The sequence below is a fragment of the Vombatus ursinus genome, unplaced genomic scaffold, assembly GCF_900497805.2.
Source record: "Vombatus ursinus unplaced genomic scaffold, bare-nosed wombat genome assembly UNPS02014848.1, whole genome shotgun sequence".
In the NCBI taxonomy this organism is placed as follows: domain Eukaryota; kingdom Metazoa; phylum Chordata; class Mammalia; order Diprotodontia; family Vombatidae; genus Vombatus; species Vombatus ursinus.
In genome coordinates, this window is record NW_020954626.1 from 2,113,489 (window position 1) to 2,132,811 (window position 19,323).

Sequence of the window (19,323 nt, forward strand, 5' to 3'; positions counted from 1 at the left end):
GGTGCTTTAGAATAGAGAGGCAGCCTGGCATAGGGGCAACTAATGTGTGTCAGCCCCTTTTCTTTAATTTAGGGTCTTAGAGAGTTACCTGGAGAGAGCAAGAAGTGTTTAATGACTTGACCATGGTCCTACGAACCATGTGTATCATATGGGATTCGAACTTAGGTCTTCCTGGCTTTAAGGCCGGCTTTCTTTCCACTGTGCCATACTATTAAATAGAAAGCTGTCCTCAGAGACAAGAAGACCTGGGTTCAGGGCCTGCCTCTGAACACTTCCTTGCTGTGTGACTCAGTGTCAGCAGCCTATATGGAGGAAATAATTGAAGATCTAAACCAAATCAAAACTGTGCTCAAAGGGCCTGGTTTGGTGTCACTGGCCAGACAAACAGACTGGTTGTTAATTGAGCCTTGTTAACATGGACTTCACTTTTGTTCACTCTCTCCTATTTTTACTTTATGAATGTAAAGTGCTATATATATATATGATAGTTTTATTGTTTATCTTTATTTGCTCTTCCATTAATCTAAATGGAACTGGGATCAAAGACTCAGACAGATAACAGGTGCACATCACCTGATTTGCTACAGAGTGATGAAATTTTTGACTGTAGAAACTCTCGAACACCACCTAGTAGGTTGTAGAAAGGTCACAAGCTTCATGCTTGGAGGATGTATCTACACTAACATAATCACTGCTCTTTGAAGTACTGATCCTGAGGCAATAGTAACTTAGAAACGAATTTTTGCTGTAGTCCTGTATTTGTTTGAATTATAAGCTTCCAGATACTTGTGTCTGGGTGTTTTATGTTCTTTGTAACTTTCCCATTGTCTAATATAGTGCTATGAATGCATTTTGCACGTATCAAGAGTCTTTTAATGGAGTAGTTGACAGTTTGATCAAGCTTATTTAAAAAGATAAATTTTATTTTTTATCATTAGGGAGATAATACGAAGAAAAGCTGTTCAGGCATTGTACAAATTCCACCTCATTGCTCCCAATCAAGTTCAACACATTCATGTTAAATTTAGGAAAGCACTTTGCGATAGGGATGTTGGGGTCATGGCTGCTTCTCTGCACATTTATCTTCGCATGATTAAGGTAAGTTGAAAATTATTGTCAGCATAAATTGATTAGTTTTTTGTTATTTAGTTTAATAAGGAATTATTAATAAAGAATTATAGTAGGGGCAGTTCAGTAGTGCAGTGGATAGAGTACCAGCCCTGAAGTCAAGAGGACCTGAGTTCAAATCCAGCCTCAGAACAAACACTTGACATGTACTAGCTGTGTGACCCTGGGCAAGTCATTTAATCCCAATTGCCTAATTTTAAAAAAAGAAATAAAAAATTATAGTAAAATGTTATATTAAAACCATTTAGGTGGCTGGATGGTACTGTGAGTAGTGTGTTAGACTTGGAGGAAGTCCTGAGTTCCAGTCCAACCTCAGACATTTACCTTAGGTGTATCACTTAATCTCCCTCAGCCTTCATTTCCTGATCTATAAAATGGGGATAATAATAGCACCCACCTCACAGGACTGTTGTGGGGCTCAATGTAAAGTGCTTTGCAAACCTTAAAGTCCTATGTAAATGCTAGCTTTTGCTATTTTTTAAATTTCTCTTTAAGTTTTGTGTATTTCTTTTAATTTGTAGATTATTGATAATACCATATATATTACAGAGGTTAATTACAAAATGTAGATATTAGAGAATGATTAAGAATTCTGAACATTGCATTGTAAAGTTCGAAATGTCTGTTGGCCACAAGAAAGCCTTCAGAATTTGCGAACTTTATTTTTTTTTCTTTTGCAAGGCAATTGAGGTTAAGTGACTTGCCCAGGGTCACACAGCTAATATGTGTCAAATGTCTGAGGCTGGATTTGAACTTAGTTACTCCTGACTGCAGGGCCGGTGCTGTATTCACTGTACTGCCTAGTTGCCGCTTGCAGACTTTTTTTATGTTTTTGAGTCTTTGTGGTTTGTTGTCCCAACACATGCTCGTATGCCCTACCAATGATGCTGTATTTACCAGGCTCTGTGAGGTGTAGGGCCTCTTGCAAAGGTAAGAAAGAATGGAGACTATTGTTAATGCTTGCCTGCAAAACTGATTCCATTTATCTTCCTCCCTACTAGGCAGACTAGGGTAGGTAGTGACTCTGGAGAGGCAAGTAGCACTAAAGTCTCCCTGATCAAAAAATGCCTCTCAGATTATGTTCTACTAATTAGAGATACATTTGGATTAATGAAATCCTCTTTTGAGATAACTAGTACTCCTGAGAAGTTTAAATCTTCTTCATAACTTAATATGAATTCCTGTAAAAAGAATGCTACAAATTGAGTGCTCTTGCATGGTTTGTACAGCCAAAGGACATCATGAATCTACTAGGTGTCTGGGATAAGGAAGGGAGTGGGAGAAGGGTTCAGAAAAAAAGATAGGATAAGAGAGGCCCTGGTGGCAGCCAAGTATGTATCCCTGGTGTAGGTAATCCTTAGGCATTTTGTAGATTGCTACAATTGCCTAGCATATAGAGAATAATTTTTCAAAAAGTATTTATAGACAAAGTATGAAGTTTAGTTGGCTTCTTATATAGGTAAGAATTATGTACAATGCCTAATATTTTACAGGCAAAATTTTTAATATTGGAATGTGCCTTATTATATCCAGAAGTGGTAATACATGTTTCCTAGTTAGACTGGAATATTCAGGATGGAATGTATTATGAGTAGGTATATACTTTGACAGACAGCAGAGCGTACTGGAATTAAGTGCTGGTTTGGGAGTTAGGAATACTTGCTTTCATATCCCATCTGTTAAATACAAGCTTTCTGACAATGGCAAGTTGTTTAACTTTTTAGCACTTCTGGCACTTGTCCAAGATCATAAAAATTGGACAGGCAAGTTACAGGTGAAAGGACTTTCCATATCTCTAGTTCCCCACATTGATGATATCATAGGTCTGAACCAAAAAAAAAATTGTTTTAATTATTTTTCTAGTGGTGGTAGAAAATTTTTTTTTAATATGGCTTTCTTAGTACTCTGTTGTAGCCATCTGTTGTTTACCATTTAATGATTATACATTGACTTCAGTTATATGTATTAGATGATTTCTAGACATGGTCTGTATAAAGTGACAGCTAATTTCCTTTTCAGTGAGAGCCTGCCCAGACCCCACCATACTCGAATATTTAAGCAGCCATATTGGTTTTATCCTCCAGAGGTTAGTGGCTATTTAAATTTTAGATGAAAAAGCCACATTGAATTGCTTTTTCAAACAGAGTTCAAAGGAAACAGGTAGTTCTGGATTTGCATTCCAGAAGTCAAATTATTACTGTTAATTTAAGTATGCCAGTTCTCTGTCAGTATTGTTTTGCCGTAATGACTGATAGCTAAGGCTTCCAACTGAGTTTAACAAGGACTTTTGAACTGTTGACTGAACTGGTAGGGCTATCTCTGAGGTTGATTCAGCATGGGTTTGGGAAGTCCTAGGAGCTCTGTTTGTTTCCTTGTATTGTCATGGAAGAAACCAGATGTGCAAAATTAGAATACTGCTTTATTAGATGCACAGTATTAAATTCAAGCATATGAACTTGAATTATGAAGTTGATCAGTTGCTTAAGGCATATGGATTGTATTTCATTTCCTGTTTAATAAGATTCTTTGCTTAAAAGAAGTTTTTTTCCCCCTTGATATAGGAGAATCCATCTGCATATAAGGACTTGACAGGAAGCTTTGTAACAATTTTGAAGCAAATAGTGGGAGGAAAACTCCCAGTAGATTTCAATTACCACAGTGTACCAGCACCTTGGCTACAAATTCAGCTCTTGAGGATATTAGGACTTCTAGGAAAAGATGATCCAAGGTAAATTTTTCTACATAATTTTATTTTTTAAAATCAGGAATAAGCAAGGGATGGTTTGCTGGGTAGGGGAGGAGGGAGGAAATATCTTTGGAGATAAAGGTAAATAATAAAAGATATTGAGGATAATTAAAAATTTAAATATTAGTAAGAAGCAGAATCACAAAGCTCAACGCATTTAGTAGTTTCACCATGGCCCATATTTTCCTGGTACCTTAGTGACTTAATAGTGTTAAAAGAACTATTTTGGGGAGCATATAAATTCCTTCAGTTACTTCATTATGAGTTGTGTTCTCTTTTTTCCTTTTCTGCTTGTCCAAATTCTGTCTGCCTTAAAAGGCCTATCTCAAATCTTAGTTCCACCTAAAGTGATCTCTTTGATTTTATGAAAACTTATTCTGGATTCTAGTAGCACTTAATGTTTGTATTATTTATTTGGCACTTCTCATATACTGCTTTGTTGTTAGTTGGTGTTTCATGGGTATATATCAGAGTTCTCTAAGTATACAGTACTCTAAGTTGTTTGAGGGCAAAGGCTTTTGTCTTAAATCTCTTTATATCCTCCAGAGTGCTTAGGATATTGCCTTGCCCATAATGGGTGTCTAGAAATAATTGTTAATTAATTTAAAGTTTTTCTTCCAAAGGTAAAAAACATTTTGCATAAGGGCATATGAATTTAGGTTCTTAGCGTCTCTCTAGTCTACTGCTTTCAGGAATGTCCTCACTAAGAACCTTATGGGAATTCCTCCTCTTTTGGGTCTCCATCCACTTGAAAGAATGCCTAGGAAGAAGCTGTCTTTGTGCTATTGTATTATTCCCCCCCCCCCCCCCCCCCCGTTGTCAGTGAGGTTAACACCTAATGTTTCTTTGAGGTGGAAACTAGAGTTGATAGGGCAGGTAAGCACATAAAATATTTCTGCCATAAACTTAAGGGACTCTGTAAAGGTGTTTCATGGTATCAATATAGTGTGAAAATAGTGGTTATTTCAGGAATGCATTGTATTCTTTTGGGATGCAAGTTAGTAGACTTCTAAGTTATTACTGAAGGAATAATTTAGGTATTTGTTGTATCAAACTTAATAAGAATTACAGTAGAGTTGCTTGATTGCTCTGGCATTAACAACCTTCCTTACGAACCATATAATACTAGGATTTTATTTTGTGTAATTATTGCTTATAGTAGGGGGTCAGCAAACGAGGGTGAGAGGGCCAAATCCTGCTCCTTGTTTTTTTAATCTGTGAACTAAAAATGTTTTTTACATTTTAGTCTTATTGTATTTAAAAATGTAAAAAATATTCTTGACTGGAGGGGTTGTACAGAAACAGTTAGTGGACTGTACTTTGTCAACCCCTGACTTAGAATGTATGATTTGACCTATGATACTTCCAGATTATTAGATTAAAAGAATCACAAGAGAAGTTCTATAGTAATTAGGAAAAAATAAATGTAGCAATTGTAATGCCCTTGTAATAGACAACATATGTCTGGGATATTTATGTACATTTCAAACTTTTACCTGTACACTTACCTCTAATGTCATGTGGTTATTTACTATTTAGAAAGGCGTAAGTCATTCACAAGGTAGAATTGAGAAAAGTCCAGTTGAACGTGAACTTTTTTTCCCCTGTACATATGTTTGTTTTAAAACAATGAAAAGTAGGATATTTCTTAGGGTAGATATGACTCTTATTTCAAAATGCCTTATTAACCTGAGTAAATGTTCTTCCTAAATCTGACTTGTATAAAATGAATGTGGCCTATCAATGTCACTTTTCAGGACATACCTATGGATTTTTTTTCCTTTTCAAAGAAAATCTTGGACATGAAACTTCTATTTGGTACAATGTGACTTAGTTTATCCACTGTTTTGTCCATGGCTCTTGGTCTCTTGTTTATCTGAACCATTTTCCTATGGAATCCTTCCCTCTGCACAAGATAACATTCGTTTGTCAGCATGCTATGTTTCTAGTAAATTTCTGCATTATTCAACTAGCAGAACATGAGAAGATAGTCCTTTGTCTCTGGTCTCTTGGATGGAACAGGTTCCTTTTACAGAATCTCACAGTTGAAAATTTGCTCAGATGCCATCTTATCTGTTATGTACCTGAACAAAGATCTCTTCTTACCTTCCCAAGTAGTGGTTGTCCAGTCTTTCCTGGAAGATTTTTAGTTGGGGAGAGCCGACTGTTTTCTGAGGAAGCCCTTTATGTTTGAGACACCTCTGATTGTTAGGAAGTGTTTCTTTCTGTGGAGCCTGAATCTATCTCTTTGTAATGTCTACCTGTTGCTCCTATTTATAACTTTTAGGGCCATGAAGAAGGAGTCTGACCCCTCTTTCAATGACAGCTCTTCAGATACTTGAAGAGAGCTAACGTCCTCTCCTCTCCACACTCTGTATCTTCTCTTCTTTGCCGTAAACATTTCTAGTTCCTTCATTAGATCTTCATTTGGCATCTTCTTCAGTTATTTCATCATTCTGGTTACCCTTCTTTGGTTTGTTTATGTCTTTCCTAAAATGCTGTGCCCAGAACTGATGACCAGGGTGGAGGACAGCAGGAGTTTGACATCCCTCATTCTGGATTCTATGTCTTTCTTATTGGAGCTGACATATCACAGCATTTACTTATATGGAGCTGCAGAAAACTCAGACTTCAGATCTTTTTTACAGGCACTGTTGTCTAGCTGTGACTGACCTATCTTGTTCTTGTGCAGTTGATTTTTAAGAACTCTAGTGTAGAATTTGACATTTGCTCTTATTAAATTTCATCTTATTCCACTAGTCATATTATTCTAGGTTCTGACATTGTATAAAGCGTTATCATTAGCCTGTCTCTGAAAAGTTCATAGTTATCAGATATTGACCATAAAGTCACAGGAGAGGTGTAGATCTGTCGATTCAAGAGAAGATAATTGCAGAAACTTAATAGCAACACCTCTAGAATAACCATGTTAGCTAAAAAGTCTTTGGCTGTAATACCTAGTTGTTGGTAGGGAAAAGGGGAATGTCTCAAGACGTCTCCCTGGACCATCTAAATTACTGTGCTTCCAAATTGAATTGTGTCCAGACTGATTCCAGTGAACTTATAGTAAAACTTGAATAAGGTTTTGAATAAATATCTAGAGTGGTTTTTTTTTTTGCAAAGTTATAAAAATATCAATACCAAATAAAAAAACTTGATTTAGTAGTTAAATGGAATATTAAAGATTATGTAAGTCATTTTATCCACCAGTTAATATTGATAAAATAGTAAATCTAATCTATACATAATAAAGAATGAATGAAAATTACATTAAAACAGAAACTTAGAAACTGAATTTTTGCTAATGGAAAAAGAGCTTGCTTTTTTTAAAAAATATAAAAAGGAACCCAAGGAATTCATTGATTTGTACAATGTTAGAGTTAAAAGGACTTTGGAGATCATCTAGTCCAAGCCCTTCAAATCAGATTATTGGCCTAGAGAGGGCAAATCTTAGTTATCCTTTTAATTTTTTTCTGTAGTGAACATATCCACCAAAAATTTTGAAATACAAGTTTTAAAGCTATGTTTATTGGTTAGAGCTTTTATTTTATATTGTAAATAAATTATTTTTTAAACAGGACAAGTGAATTAACATATGATGTTCTTGATGAGTCCTTAAGAAGAGCTGAGTTAAGTCACAATATCACATATGGTAGGTAAATATATGTGGTAACTTTTAGTAACATAATATAGTAGAAGCCAGATGTGTCTCATAGTAATATAGCTATGCATTAAATGCCATAGATTTTACTTTTAATTCAGCAAGCACTTATTAAGTGCCTATATTTGTGCTAGGTGTTGGGGATATAAAAATGAAGAACCACAGAGTTGCTGCACTTAAGCCACTTTAAGAGAAATGGTTATTGATAACTAATGATTTGGGAAGATCCAGAGTTTCCCCCCTTTTTCTAAAGTCTTCATTTCAAGGCTCAGCCTCTGAAGGACAGGACTGAGCTTTATCGCTCTCCTCTATCTAAGTACTGCTACCCCACCTAACCTTACAAAGAATTTAATCTAAAGTTGAAACTCTGGCGCATTGTGTGTGGAATATAAATTCTTTGTCTAGGTTTCCTCTAGGCTGCTGGTGAGTTGGAAGTAAATGAGTAATCAAAGTCACGTCCCCCCCACCCCAGCCCCTCATTAGAATAGGTCTACCTCTCATTATAATATTCATGTTCTCATTAATTGTTAACCAATCAGAGTTGATTGCCACCCTCAGGAACATATACTCTTCCAAGCATATATAAACTGTGAGCCCACCAATATGATTCATCTTTGTTCCAAGAGAGATGGTCATCCCTTTTATTAATAATATGCTAGCATTAAATAAAATGATTGCCCAGAAACTGTCTCTTGATATTTTTATACATCACAACCTACAGAATAATAATTTAACCAGAAGCTTTTTAGGAATTCAGACTGTTATGACAGAAGGTAGAAAGATAGGAAGAAGCTGAACACTCTAAACGGTTTCTGGTTTTAGTGGTGTGGATCCTTTCATTGATGTAGGCCCCTCTGTGCCTTAACACAAAGTTCTATGAATTGCTTTAACCAAAAATGTAACTTTTTTGAGCAATTCCGTGGCAAATATGAACACTGAATATTTAATTGAATATATGGCAGGCGGTTTAGTACAGTGGAAAGAGCATTGAGGTTGGAGTCACAGGACAAGAATTTGAGTCTCCCTCTTCCACTTATTTCCTGAGTGACCTTAGGCAAATCACTTATCCTCTCTGAGCCCCAGTGTCCTCATCTGTAAAATGAAGGGGTTGGATTTGATAACCTCTAAGGTCCCTTCCAACTCTAGATCCATGATCTTATGAATCTATTACAGTATTTATCATCTCTTCGTTAGAGCATTTATTAAGCACATAATTGGATGTGATACCATGTTGAATGATACAAACCAGGTCCTTGGCTTTTAGAAGATACTCAGGGAGACAGTGACTTGAATAGAAAAAGAATAAAATCATACCAGCTTATGAAAAGATAGCAAGGTGTTTAAATGGATTATACATACATAAATTTACTTCCCTACTGACCGTCAGTAGGCTCTATGAGTTGATAGTCTTCTTTTAGGACTTTTCAGTTGCTGAAAAAAAAAAACCATTAAAATAGGTAGGAAAAAGTAGCCATGTTATTTTAAAATGAAATGCTACCATTTTATGAGTAGGTGGGAGAAGTTTTCCATTAATTTTTTTTTTTACATCATTGTCGATCTTTTCTTTATTGCTCACAGGTCCAAAACACGTGGAAAGGGCCATAGATTTGATCTGTTCAGATAGATGATTAACTGTGGCAATTGTGACTGCAGAATTAAATTTGATAAAGAGACATACTTATTTTTTGTCTCTTTTGTTGAACCTCAGAAAGGACATGAATTATGTCTTACTATTCTTTTTATCCTCTTTAGCACTTTGCACATATCAGTGACTTAGTATTTGTTGAATGAATTAATTATAAAATTTGGGCATAAAGTAAGTTTTTACAAAGATTATGGCCATGTGTTTTGAGTGATGAGCAGGAACAGCAAAGTCTTATTTTGATCTTTTAAGGGAAATGGACAAAAATAATGCATTTTTGAGGAAATTGTAACTGGTGATTAAAACATGACATTTCTAGTTTGATCTGCAAAGGTTCAAGGTCTATGACCAGAAAGAGTCAAAAGTGAAGATAGTGTTAATTTGTTTATGTAGATAAAAATTAATATATTCATAAGTACTTTGCAAGCTGTAAAACTTGATAGAAATGTGAGGTGTGTTGTCATAATAATAATAACTATTATTAACCTTATTATTAATACAAGGTCAGGTCATGCTTGTTATGTAGAATTCCAAAGCATTTGAGAGACTCTTTCCTGTATAAAAGAGTAGTTATGATTTTTTTCTTTACTATGGTAATGCTCCAACTCACAGTGAATTTTTTTTTTTTTTTTTTGGTGAGGCAGTTGGGGTTAAGTGACTTGCCCATGGTCACACAGCTAGTAGGTATCATGTGTCTGAGGCCAGATTTGAACTCAGGTCCTCCTGACTCCAAGGCCAGAGTTCTATCCAATGTACCACCTAGTTGCCCCATGAACTTTCTGTGAAACAATTTGTGACCCAAATCCCAGCATCATCATGCAAAATATTCACTGGACATAGCTCTGAATGACTTTTGCCTGCTTCTAAAAATTAATGCGCTCTTAGAGAATAAAGATTTGGTACTGTGGGATAAATAATACTGCAGTTAAAAGAATGTGTTAGAACCTGGAGGCAATACAAAGGAAAAGTTCCAAAAATATTTTGAGTAATGGCAGCATAATTGGAATAACGCTTTTAATAAAGGTGACTCTTTTGAAGGGGACAATATATTCAGTTGATCAAGTTTTGGCATGTTAAAAAAGTCAATTCAATTTATAGTAATATTTTAGAGTAAAATTTTTTTTATAGTAAGTAACTTTTGCAAACCCTTGAGACCACTTAGTATGTGTAATGTTCACCTAATTTTAGTGATTGTATATAACTGATTGATGGTGATAGACTCTGTATTTTTGTTACACTTTGTATTTTTGTTAACTTTGTGCTGTTCTCATCACCACAAGGTGTTTGGCCACAAGGTGATGGATATTTTTGATCATCAGAATTCTCAGGAAGCAGCTAATAAATTATAGAGGGGTTGGTAGCCTTGTATCTATGCACAGAGTAACCCTAGTTATAAAATTATAGATCCTTGGAACATTGAAGTTTTTGGGGGTAGATAGGGATGATCCATATCTGATTTTTTTGTTGTGGGGATCTCTCAGATAGAAAAGCTGCTCTGCAGCTTACAGTCAGAGACAGAGTTACCTGGGCTTCTGAGAGGTCAGGTACCTTGCCCAAGGTCATAGAGCCAATATATGTTAGCCATGGGACTTGAGCCCAAGTCTTTTATGCTGAGTATGTAACTGAAAATAGTAACATTGTAATTCTTTAATAATCTCAGTCACATTTTTACTAATAGATAAGAGTCTAAGTTGATTAATAGCTTTTATGATTATATGTGTACTGCATAAATATGTTCTTGTATTTATTATGTTGAAAAAAATATTTGCCATTTGATTATCTCCTTCTAGCTATTTTGTTTGAGTGTGTCCATACAATTTATACCATCTATCCTAAACCTGAATTGCTTGAGAAAGCTGCTAGATGCATTGGAAAATTTGTTTTGTCTCCTAAAATAAATCTCAAATATTTAGGTAAGACAGTTAAATACTTCAGCAGTACTTTTGAAAAAGTCTGTAAAATTTTGTATACATTTGTTTCAAATCACTTTGTAGATTGTAACTTTTTTTCTAGGACTAAAGGCTCTTACCTATGTTATCCAGCAGGATCCCAATCTGGCACTTCAGCACCAGATGACAATAATTGAATGCTTAGACCATCCTGATCCCATTATTAAAAGAGAGGTAAATTGGTATTTTGAGTAGTGTTTGTGAGGTGTTATCATATCTTTAGCTTTTCTTACTGTTAATCAAATTCAGGGAAAAAAATTCTGACCTTTGAGCATTCAAATGGCATTGGGCACTAATGTTTTTCCTTTTCAATCAATAAAGGAACATTTCCAAAAACTAAATGCAACAGTATCAACTTGAGTGTATGTGAATTTGAATGATAAGGTGCAATTATCTGTTGGGTTAATTTAGACATAGGCCCACCTCTTTTTTGGTAAGAGCATTGGATTAATAGTTAGGATACCCTACCTCTGCAATGGATTTGTAGTGTAATCTAGGTTAAATAATTTCTTTTTTCTGCAGCCCAGTTTTTTCATTTGTAAAAGAGGTTAATCCTTGCCTGACTTCTTAAACAGGGATGTTGAGAGAGCAAATTAAAATATCCATAAAGTGATTTGAACTCCTTGGAAGGAAGGTGTATATTTTTATATCCCCTTGTATCTATGCCCTCTGTAAAGGTGCTTTCAAATATGCATGTATATATGTGTGTACATATATATGTATATATTAGTGTTTGTCTTTATATATGTGTGTTTAGACCTATATGCAGAAACTATTCAACCTGCAAATGGGCAGTTTTCTGCAGATTAGTAGGTGGGACTAGGCCAAATATAGAGAAAAATTTGCATACTAACTTTTAAAACTAAGTTTTGATGGGGAAGAAAAAAGAACCAAAACTTCTGATTAAATAGTGAGTTCGTTTAAAATATTTTTAAAAATAACTTGATATGATTAACAAAAAAGTATTAGACATTTTGAGTTAAAGACCTTATTTTTGAACAAATAAAAAGATTTCTTAAAAACAAAGTTTTCTTTTTTTCATCTTTATATTCTTATCTGCTCTATTTTTAGGATAGTTCTCACCAGTTTTCAGGGAGGGTAGTCTATTTGCAAAATGGGTTGGTTTCTGCATGTTGGCTATGTTTTACAGAAAGGCAAACTAAGAATAATAATAAATGGCACTCCCAGTCCCACCTATTCAATATAAGGGAAGGCTCTTTCCAAGAGAGCAATCTGGGAGTTAAGTTTACTTTTTAGAGTGGAATAATTCAAAAAAATTGTTCAATAACTAATTTTTATCAAATTTTCCTATGATGTTTAGATATTGTACTCCCACTTTAAAATGAGGGTCAGAGGGAAAACTAGAATGCCAAACTAAAAAAGTTGTTAAAGCAGGGAACAAATTTGGTATTTATTAAAAATGTCTCTTATTTATCTAATTGTAGGTCTTTAGGTAACATAAACCTAATGTGCTTATTAATACATCAAGGTACTATAGATTAGGTAACTCAATGTGGAGTTAGTATTCTCATAGTAATTGCACACATAAAAAAAAACTCACCCAATTAAAATTTTAAGAAGATTTATGTCCTACTAGAAGTGATGGTGATGAGGATTAAAAATACTTAACCAAGAAATACCTAAAAAGGTTAGTTTTGACAAGATAGGTAAGTGGAGTATGTGCACATTCTCTTATAAATAAGTAAACAGACTGGTTACCACAGAGATTGTTGGGGCTAGTAATGACCTCTTAAAATAAGAGAACTACTACCCTGGGAATAATCCAATGGTATTTTGGTCTTATGCTACTTTTTGGGAACTTTGCTAGGTTAGAAAGCCCTTCCCAGGACCTGGGAAAGTTGCCCAATACTTCTTGTTCTAGCTCATCTTTCGTTATGGTATTGGGTCAGGAAGATTGAACATCAGTGAGGAAGTACTGTAGCCAGGAAACTACTTTTTTGGCTGTGGATGTAGGTCTTGGTATTTACTTATCCAGATCCTTCTAGAATAAGAGACTATATAGTATATCATTTTTGGGGAGGAGGAGAAAAATATTTCTCTAATTATTTTCTTCAAGCATAATTAGTTTTCATTCTCTCAGGAAGTGTAATTTTTAAGTCCCATGAGAAGGTAATAGGCAATATTGTTTCTAATAGTGAATTTATTATGTAGGTTGCCAAACACATACATGTAAAAATAAAATTCAGGGTAGAGCTATCTTTAAATTTTTGGAATAATCTTAAAATTTTGTAGGTTTTTTTTTTAGAATTTTTCATGGCCTCTAGCTTAGACATTTCTGGTCTTAATTATGTGTACCAAGATGTTCTTAGATACCAGTTACCAATAGAGAGGTGATATGGCATGGATTATTAAAATGCTATGTAGTTTATGTACACCACACGTATATTTAAACATCTTGGCAATATTGTTAGCTTTCTAATTGTGTTTTGCATAGACCATTACAAGTTAGTGTGCATTCATTGAATATATTACCTGAGAACCCAGAACTTATTGGAGAATTTATGGATAATCCAAAAAAGTAGGTTATCCATACAAGGGTAAAATTGACTTAACTATGTTATAAGCAGATATGATCTGATTAATTTTAATAGTTCAATGTGCTGCTTGTCAACTTATAAATGACATAATTATGAATAGTTTGGTAATGATATTTTTATTTCCTTTCTTTAAATAGACATTGGAACTTCTTTATAGAATTACTAATGCACAGAATGTAAGTGTTATTGTCCAGAAAATGCTTGAATATTTGCATCAGAGCAAAGAAGAATATATCATCATCAGTTTAGTTGGCAAAATAGCTGAGCTGGCTGAGAAATATCCTTTTCTGGGAGGGGTGGGCGTGAGCTACATATTTCCTTTAGATTTAAAGTGACTAGACATTTTTCCTGTTAGAACTGAAGTACAAATACATAAAAGTGTTTATGGACATATTTATAGTTCAGGATGCCAATAGTAACCTTTTTTTTTTGTTTTTGTTTTTAAGGGTATTTTGCTGGCAAGGGCAGCAAAGCAAGGCTTTTTTGAATGATGTACCTTCTCCTGAATCCTCTCAGTGAATAATATTAGGCTCAAAGATTTTCAACATGTATTTAAGCTGATCTTATTCTGTCTTTCATTTCTTTTATTAAATCCACTGGACAAAATTCCCATCCATCGCAAGAACAGGAAGGATCCTCTCCATTAGGATAATCCTTAGCTACCCTAATTTTTATGCTAGTATTTGTCATAATAACATTCCATTTGGAACATGATTCCCCTTTTGCCGTCTTACATTTTCCTTCTGAAATTTCTGTAATGGGACTATTTTACCTGTTACTAGGACACAGGAGATTCTATTATTTCCAAAGCAGAAATTATTTTAAATCTAGAAGAAAAAAAGGTATAGGTATGTGCCTAAATCAATTATATATTTGAGTTTACATAGGCTGTAATATTTGGTCTTTATGATGCACATGGGATTTAATCTTTAAATCTTCAGGTAATGAATCCGTTTTATTTATTTTTTCATTCAACAAATATAATTGAGTACTTTTTATGTGGAAAAAAACCATGTTAGATACTGAGACACTAACTTAGAGTTTGTGTTTGAGGTTTTTTGCCAAGTTTAAACTAAAGCTGCTACCAAATATAATCAGTTTTTTTGGAAAGATTGCAGAAGAAAAGATAATTTCAGTAAGTAGTGTTGTGAAAGACACATTTTCTTAACATTGTGGCTACGTATGCTCCTGATAATGAATGGTTTATCCAGACGATGAATGCTGTATTTTCAGTGGGAGGAGATGTGATGCATCCTGATATCCCTAACAATTTTTTGAGACTCCTGGCAGAAGGTTGGTACTTTTCTATAAAGAAGGAAATTAAAAATGAAATATATTTCGTTACAGCATCCACATATGGTTCAGTGGTAATATAAATGGTGTATTATTTCTCTGTAGGTTTTGATGATGAAAACGAAGACAAACAGCTAAGACTCTATGCAGTCCAGTCTTATCTCAGCTTACTAGAAATAGAAAATGCATTTTATCCACAGAGATTTCTGCAGGTCATGAGCTGGGTGAGCAAAGTACATTATAGAATACTCTGATTTATCTTAAAATTTATAGGATTGGTTATTACAGTAACTATGTAGTACCTGTCCCATGATTGTTTTATTGATTTCGATGTTGTACTACTTTCAGGTATCCTTCCATTTTTTTCCCTAGCCTTACTGCCTCCCACATACCTCTCTGTTCACTTCTTTCTCTCTCCTGCCAATTCCTGAACTGTCTCACTTTGAATATGTATGTGTGTGTGTGTGTATATATATTTGTGTGTCAATTTTTTTTTCAGTTGTATCAGTGGTGTCAAACTTAAATAGAAAACGATCCCTGTGGGATGCATATTGACTTAGAAAACCTCAAATTAACATTATTTATATTATATTTTTATTTATTTTGTTAAACATTTCCCAATTACATTTTCTTTTTTTGGTGAGGCAATTGGGGTTAAGTGACTTGCCCAGAGTCACACAGCTAGTAAGTGTTATGTGTCTGAGCCTGGATTTGAACTCAGGTCGTCCTGACTTCAGGGCCAGTGCTCTATCCACTGTGCCACCTAGCTGCCCCTCCCAATTACATTTTAATCTGGTCCCAGCTCACTACTTGGGTTTTTGTAGGCAGCCAGGTTTGACACCTCTAGTCTATGGAATTGTATATGTGGTTTTTAATAGATGTTTGAATTTTTGTGGACTTCTACATATGTGTTCATCTATGCATAGGTACCTGTCTTATGGATATATCAGGGTGTGTGTTTTTATAGATCATTATTATGGTTAATCTTGTATATATCAGAGTGAGACATGACATTTTTGGAGATTTTGAAGCCATAGAGATAATTATGAGGGAGGAGAAGAGGGAAATGACCATTTTTTAAAAAAGAAAATATATGCAATGCATATCTTTCTAGCCTTACTTACAGATCTCAGATCACTTTGTTAATTTTTTCATAAAATATTTTGTATACTAAATTTAAATTATAGCTTGCTCAGATAATTACAAATCTGTTCGTTGAATTTACTTTTAGATTTTTTTTTCTTACAAATAGTAGCTATAAGTTGCTGATGCTTTAGGATTCTAGCATATTTTAATTTTTTCCTATTTATAAGAAGCAGACAACAGATTGAACTTAGTTGAAAAATGTTTAGTGCCTGGCATTTTGCTCAGCGCTGGGGATACAAAAACATCCCTGCCCTCAAGAAACTTACAATCTGATAGGGGAAGACATTACGCAAAAAGAAACTGAAAAGTGAGGGGCAGGGGAATGATGTTCAGAATTGAAACCAAGTAGAGTTAAAACCAAGCAAAGCCTCTCTGGAAAATGAAGAGTTTCCTTGAAAGTTCTGAGCCCTGTCTAAAGGAAGGTTTTAGGAGGAGTCTGTTGTTCTGCCCTCCAACACTCCGTTCTCAACTGAGGGAGCTGAGAAGGTCTTGAGTATCATAGATGAGTTAATCTGCATGATGAAATTTCAGGTGTTAAGCTTATTCTGGAGGATTCATTGATATTCCTGCAGTCAAAACCCAGTAGATGGAAAATGAGGAGCACAACTTAGAAGAAAGCATCAGCATGATAGTAAAACAAAATAGTTTTTATGGATGAAGTAACCCCCATGATGTCAAGGAGATACAGAAAGTGCTTATTTTCAGAACACAACTGAGGGAGAAAAAGAAAAAGATGGGGTTAGGAAGAAAAAGGTGGGGTTAGGGAGAAAAAAATGAACTCATGTATTATAACTTTTGCTACCTGGAATTCTGTTCTAAGTGCTCCAGTCATCTGAGCTACCAATAACACCAACTTTTGGGTTTTTTTTTCCCTGACGCTTCATGTGTGGTATCTTCATGAACTTAAAGTTTGAAAGGTTTGTCCAGATTGAGACAAGGTTCTTAACCTTTCATCTATTTGTTTATTTTATGATTTAGTGTAACTATGTTAGGCAGTGTGGTGTAGTGGTTTGAGATCTGCCCTTGGTGTTAGAAAAACCTGGGTTCAATTCTTGCTTATGAAACATTCTGGGTAAGTTATTTCACCTCTCAGGGAGAAGCCCAAGCAACTTTTAAGCTTCTCTACAAAGAAGCTGCTTATTTGTATTAGTAAAGGAAGATTCCCATTGGGAACTACCTGCTCTGTGAAATTATGGGTCCATGAAAATAACTGATCCTCAATGTATAGGTATTATAATATTTTAGCCTTGCATTAGGTTTTCTTTTAAAAAAAATAGTTGCATGGTTTTTTTTTAAGTTAATTTTTTTCAATCCATAAAAATACACCTTATTTTCCTTCCCACCTTTCTCCCTCCTTCCTTTAAAAAAGAAAGATAAAACTCTTGTTACAACTGTTTATAGTTGAACAAAACAAATGCCTGCTTGACTATCTTAAAAAAAAAAGTCTCAATCTGCACTCTTGGGACCATCACCTCTCTCTCAGGAGGTGGGTAATATATTTTATCATGTGTCCTCTGGAATTGTGCTTGGTCATTGTATTGGTCAGAGTTCCTAAGTCTTTCAAAATTTGTCCTTATAATTTTTGTATTGTATACATTGTTCTCCTGATTCTTCTTCCCTCACTAAGTATTTAAGTTCATACAAATCTTTTTAGCTTTCTCTGTATAATAATTGTATAATAATTCCATCACATCCATATACTATAACTTGTTTATCCATTCTTCAATTGATGGGTACTCCTTCATTTTCCAATTTTTTGCTATCACTAAAAGGGCCACTGTAAATAGTTTTGTGCACATGGGTCTTTTTCCTCTTTCTCTGATCTCTTTGGGGTATAGGTCTAATGGTGGTATTGCTTACGTCTAAGTCATGGACCCATTTAGAGCTTATTTTGGTATAATGTGTGAGAGATTTCTCTGTACTTGGTTTCTGCCAGACTCTTTTCTAGTTTTTCTAATGGTGTTTCCTAAATATTGACTTCTTACCCCAATAGTTGGGACCTTTGGGTTTATTAAAAAAAAAAAAATTAGTCTGCTGTGCTCATATTTGCCTCTGCATAATGTGTGCTTAATCTGTTCCACTTACTATTTCTTACCAGTATCAAATTATTTTGATGGCTATTTCTTTGTGGTATAGTTTAAGATCTGGTATTACCAGGCCCCTTTGTTTCCTACTTTTTTCCATTATTTCCCTTGAGATTCTTGTCCTTTGGTTTTTCCACATGAATTTTGATGTTTTTCTGACTCTATAAAGCAAACTTTTGGTAGTTTGATTCATTGCATGATTTTATTATACATTTTTGTTAATTTTTTTTTAATATTATCCACAGTTATTGCACAGCTTTTACAATTCATGTTGAGGGACTAAATGTCAAGTCACAATACATAAACATCTAATTAAAGATTTTTTTTTTAATTGTTTTTCAATTTTTTTTCCAAACTGGTATGAGATGGTCAAGAAGAAGTCCTTGGAGAAAAAAGGCTTTTTTTTTTTTATTCCTTCTTGCATTTTTCTGTCTCATCACACTCTCTTCCTCTACCCAGCCCTGATGGTGCTAAATTAGAAATATGCAAATGCTGTGTAGTGCCTGAACCAATGAAATGTCAGCTCAGGGGTTGTTTCTGGTCCAGGAGGGATTCTACGTGTCATGAATGGATTAAATCACTTATAAAAGTAATGTGTATTATAACCAGAGGCTGTGAGAGACTACACATAAGTCTTCTGGGGACTAACCTAGCCAAGGTCAGAGAGAATTGTCACCAAATTGGCTGCAGGGTGATACTGGCCACAGCAACTCTTAAATCATAAAGGAGATGCACTCTGCATTGCTGGTCTGCCCCAGTTAAATCACAGATTGTTGATGTATACATATATATTTTAGAATAGTAAGGAAATGTAAATGTGCTGATAAAATCAGTAGCCAGAACTGATTAGTCTGGAAAGAGCAATCTTGTAATGATGTGCTACTAGCATATTTAAATAGTAAATGATAATGTCTGAAAATTGTCGATATTTAGTTCCATTCCTTAAGTACATTTTCACATTAAAATGTGCCAGTGAAACTGGTCTCAAGAATGCCTTCGCTAGTAGAGAATGTCTAATGTAGATAAAGTCAATTGTAAGGAAACGTGTATTTGTTTAATTTTCACAGATTAATTTGCTGTCTGACTTGATTTATGTATGTAATCATCATCTCTTTG

At 34.6% G+C, this 19,323-nt stretch overlaps 1 protein-coding gene across 6 annotated transcripts in view; it reads left to right on the forward strand.

Moving 5' to 3' along the window:
- Positions 1 to 941: 941 nt before the first annotated feature.
- Positions 942 to 19,323, forward strand: part of AP4E1 (adaptor related protein complex 4 subunit epsilon 1) — a 57,518-nt gene continuing 39,136 nt past the window's right edge. The window contains exons 1-8 of one of the 6 annotated variants that reach the window (XM_027840851.1): positions 942 to 1,098; positions 3,690 to 3,856; positions 7,453 to 7,526; positions 10,968 to 11,090; positions 11,191 to 11,300; positions 13,822 to 13,961; positions 14,865 to 14,977; positions 15,083 to 15,201. In XM_027840851.1, the coding sequence (XP_027696652.1) occupies positions 1,060 to 1,098; positions 3,690 to 3,856; positions 7,453 to 7,526; positions 10,968 to 11,090; positions 11,191 to 11,300; positions 13,822 to 13,961; positions 14,865 to 14,977; positions 15,083 to 15,201 (885 nt within the window). In that variant the 5' untranslated portion in view covers positions 942 to 1,059. Of the gene's footprint in view, positions 1,099 to 3,689; positions 3,857 to 7,452; positions 7,527 to 10,967; positions 11,091 to 11,171; positions 11,301 to 13,821; positions 13,962 to 14,864; positions 14,978 to 15,082; positions 15,202 to 19,323 lie in introns of those variants that run through there. The other 5 variants (XM_027840852.1, XM_027840847.1, XM_027840849.1 and 2 more) reach the window with 5 other exon arrangements.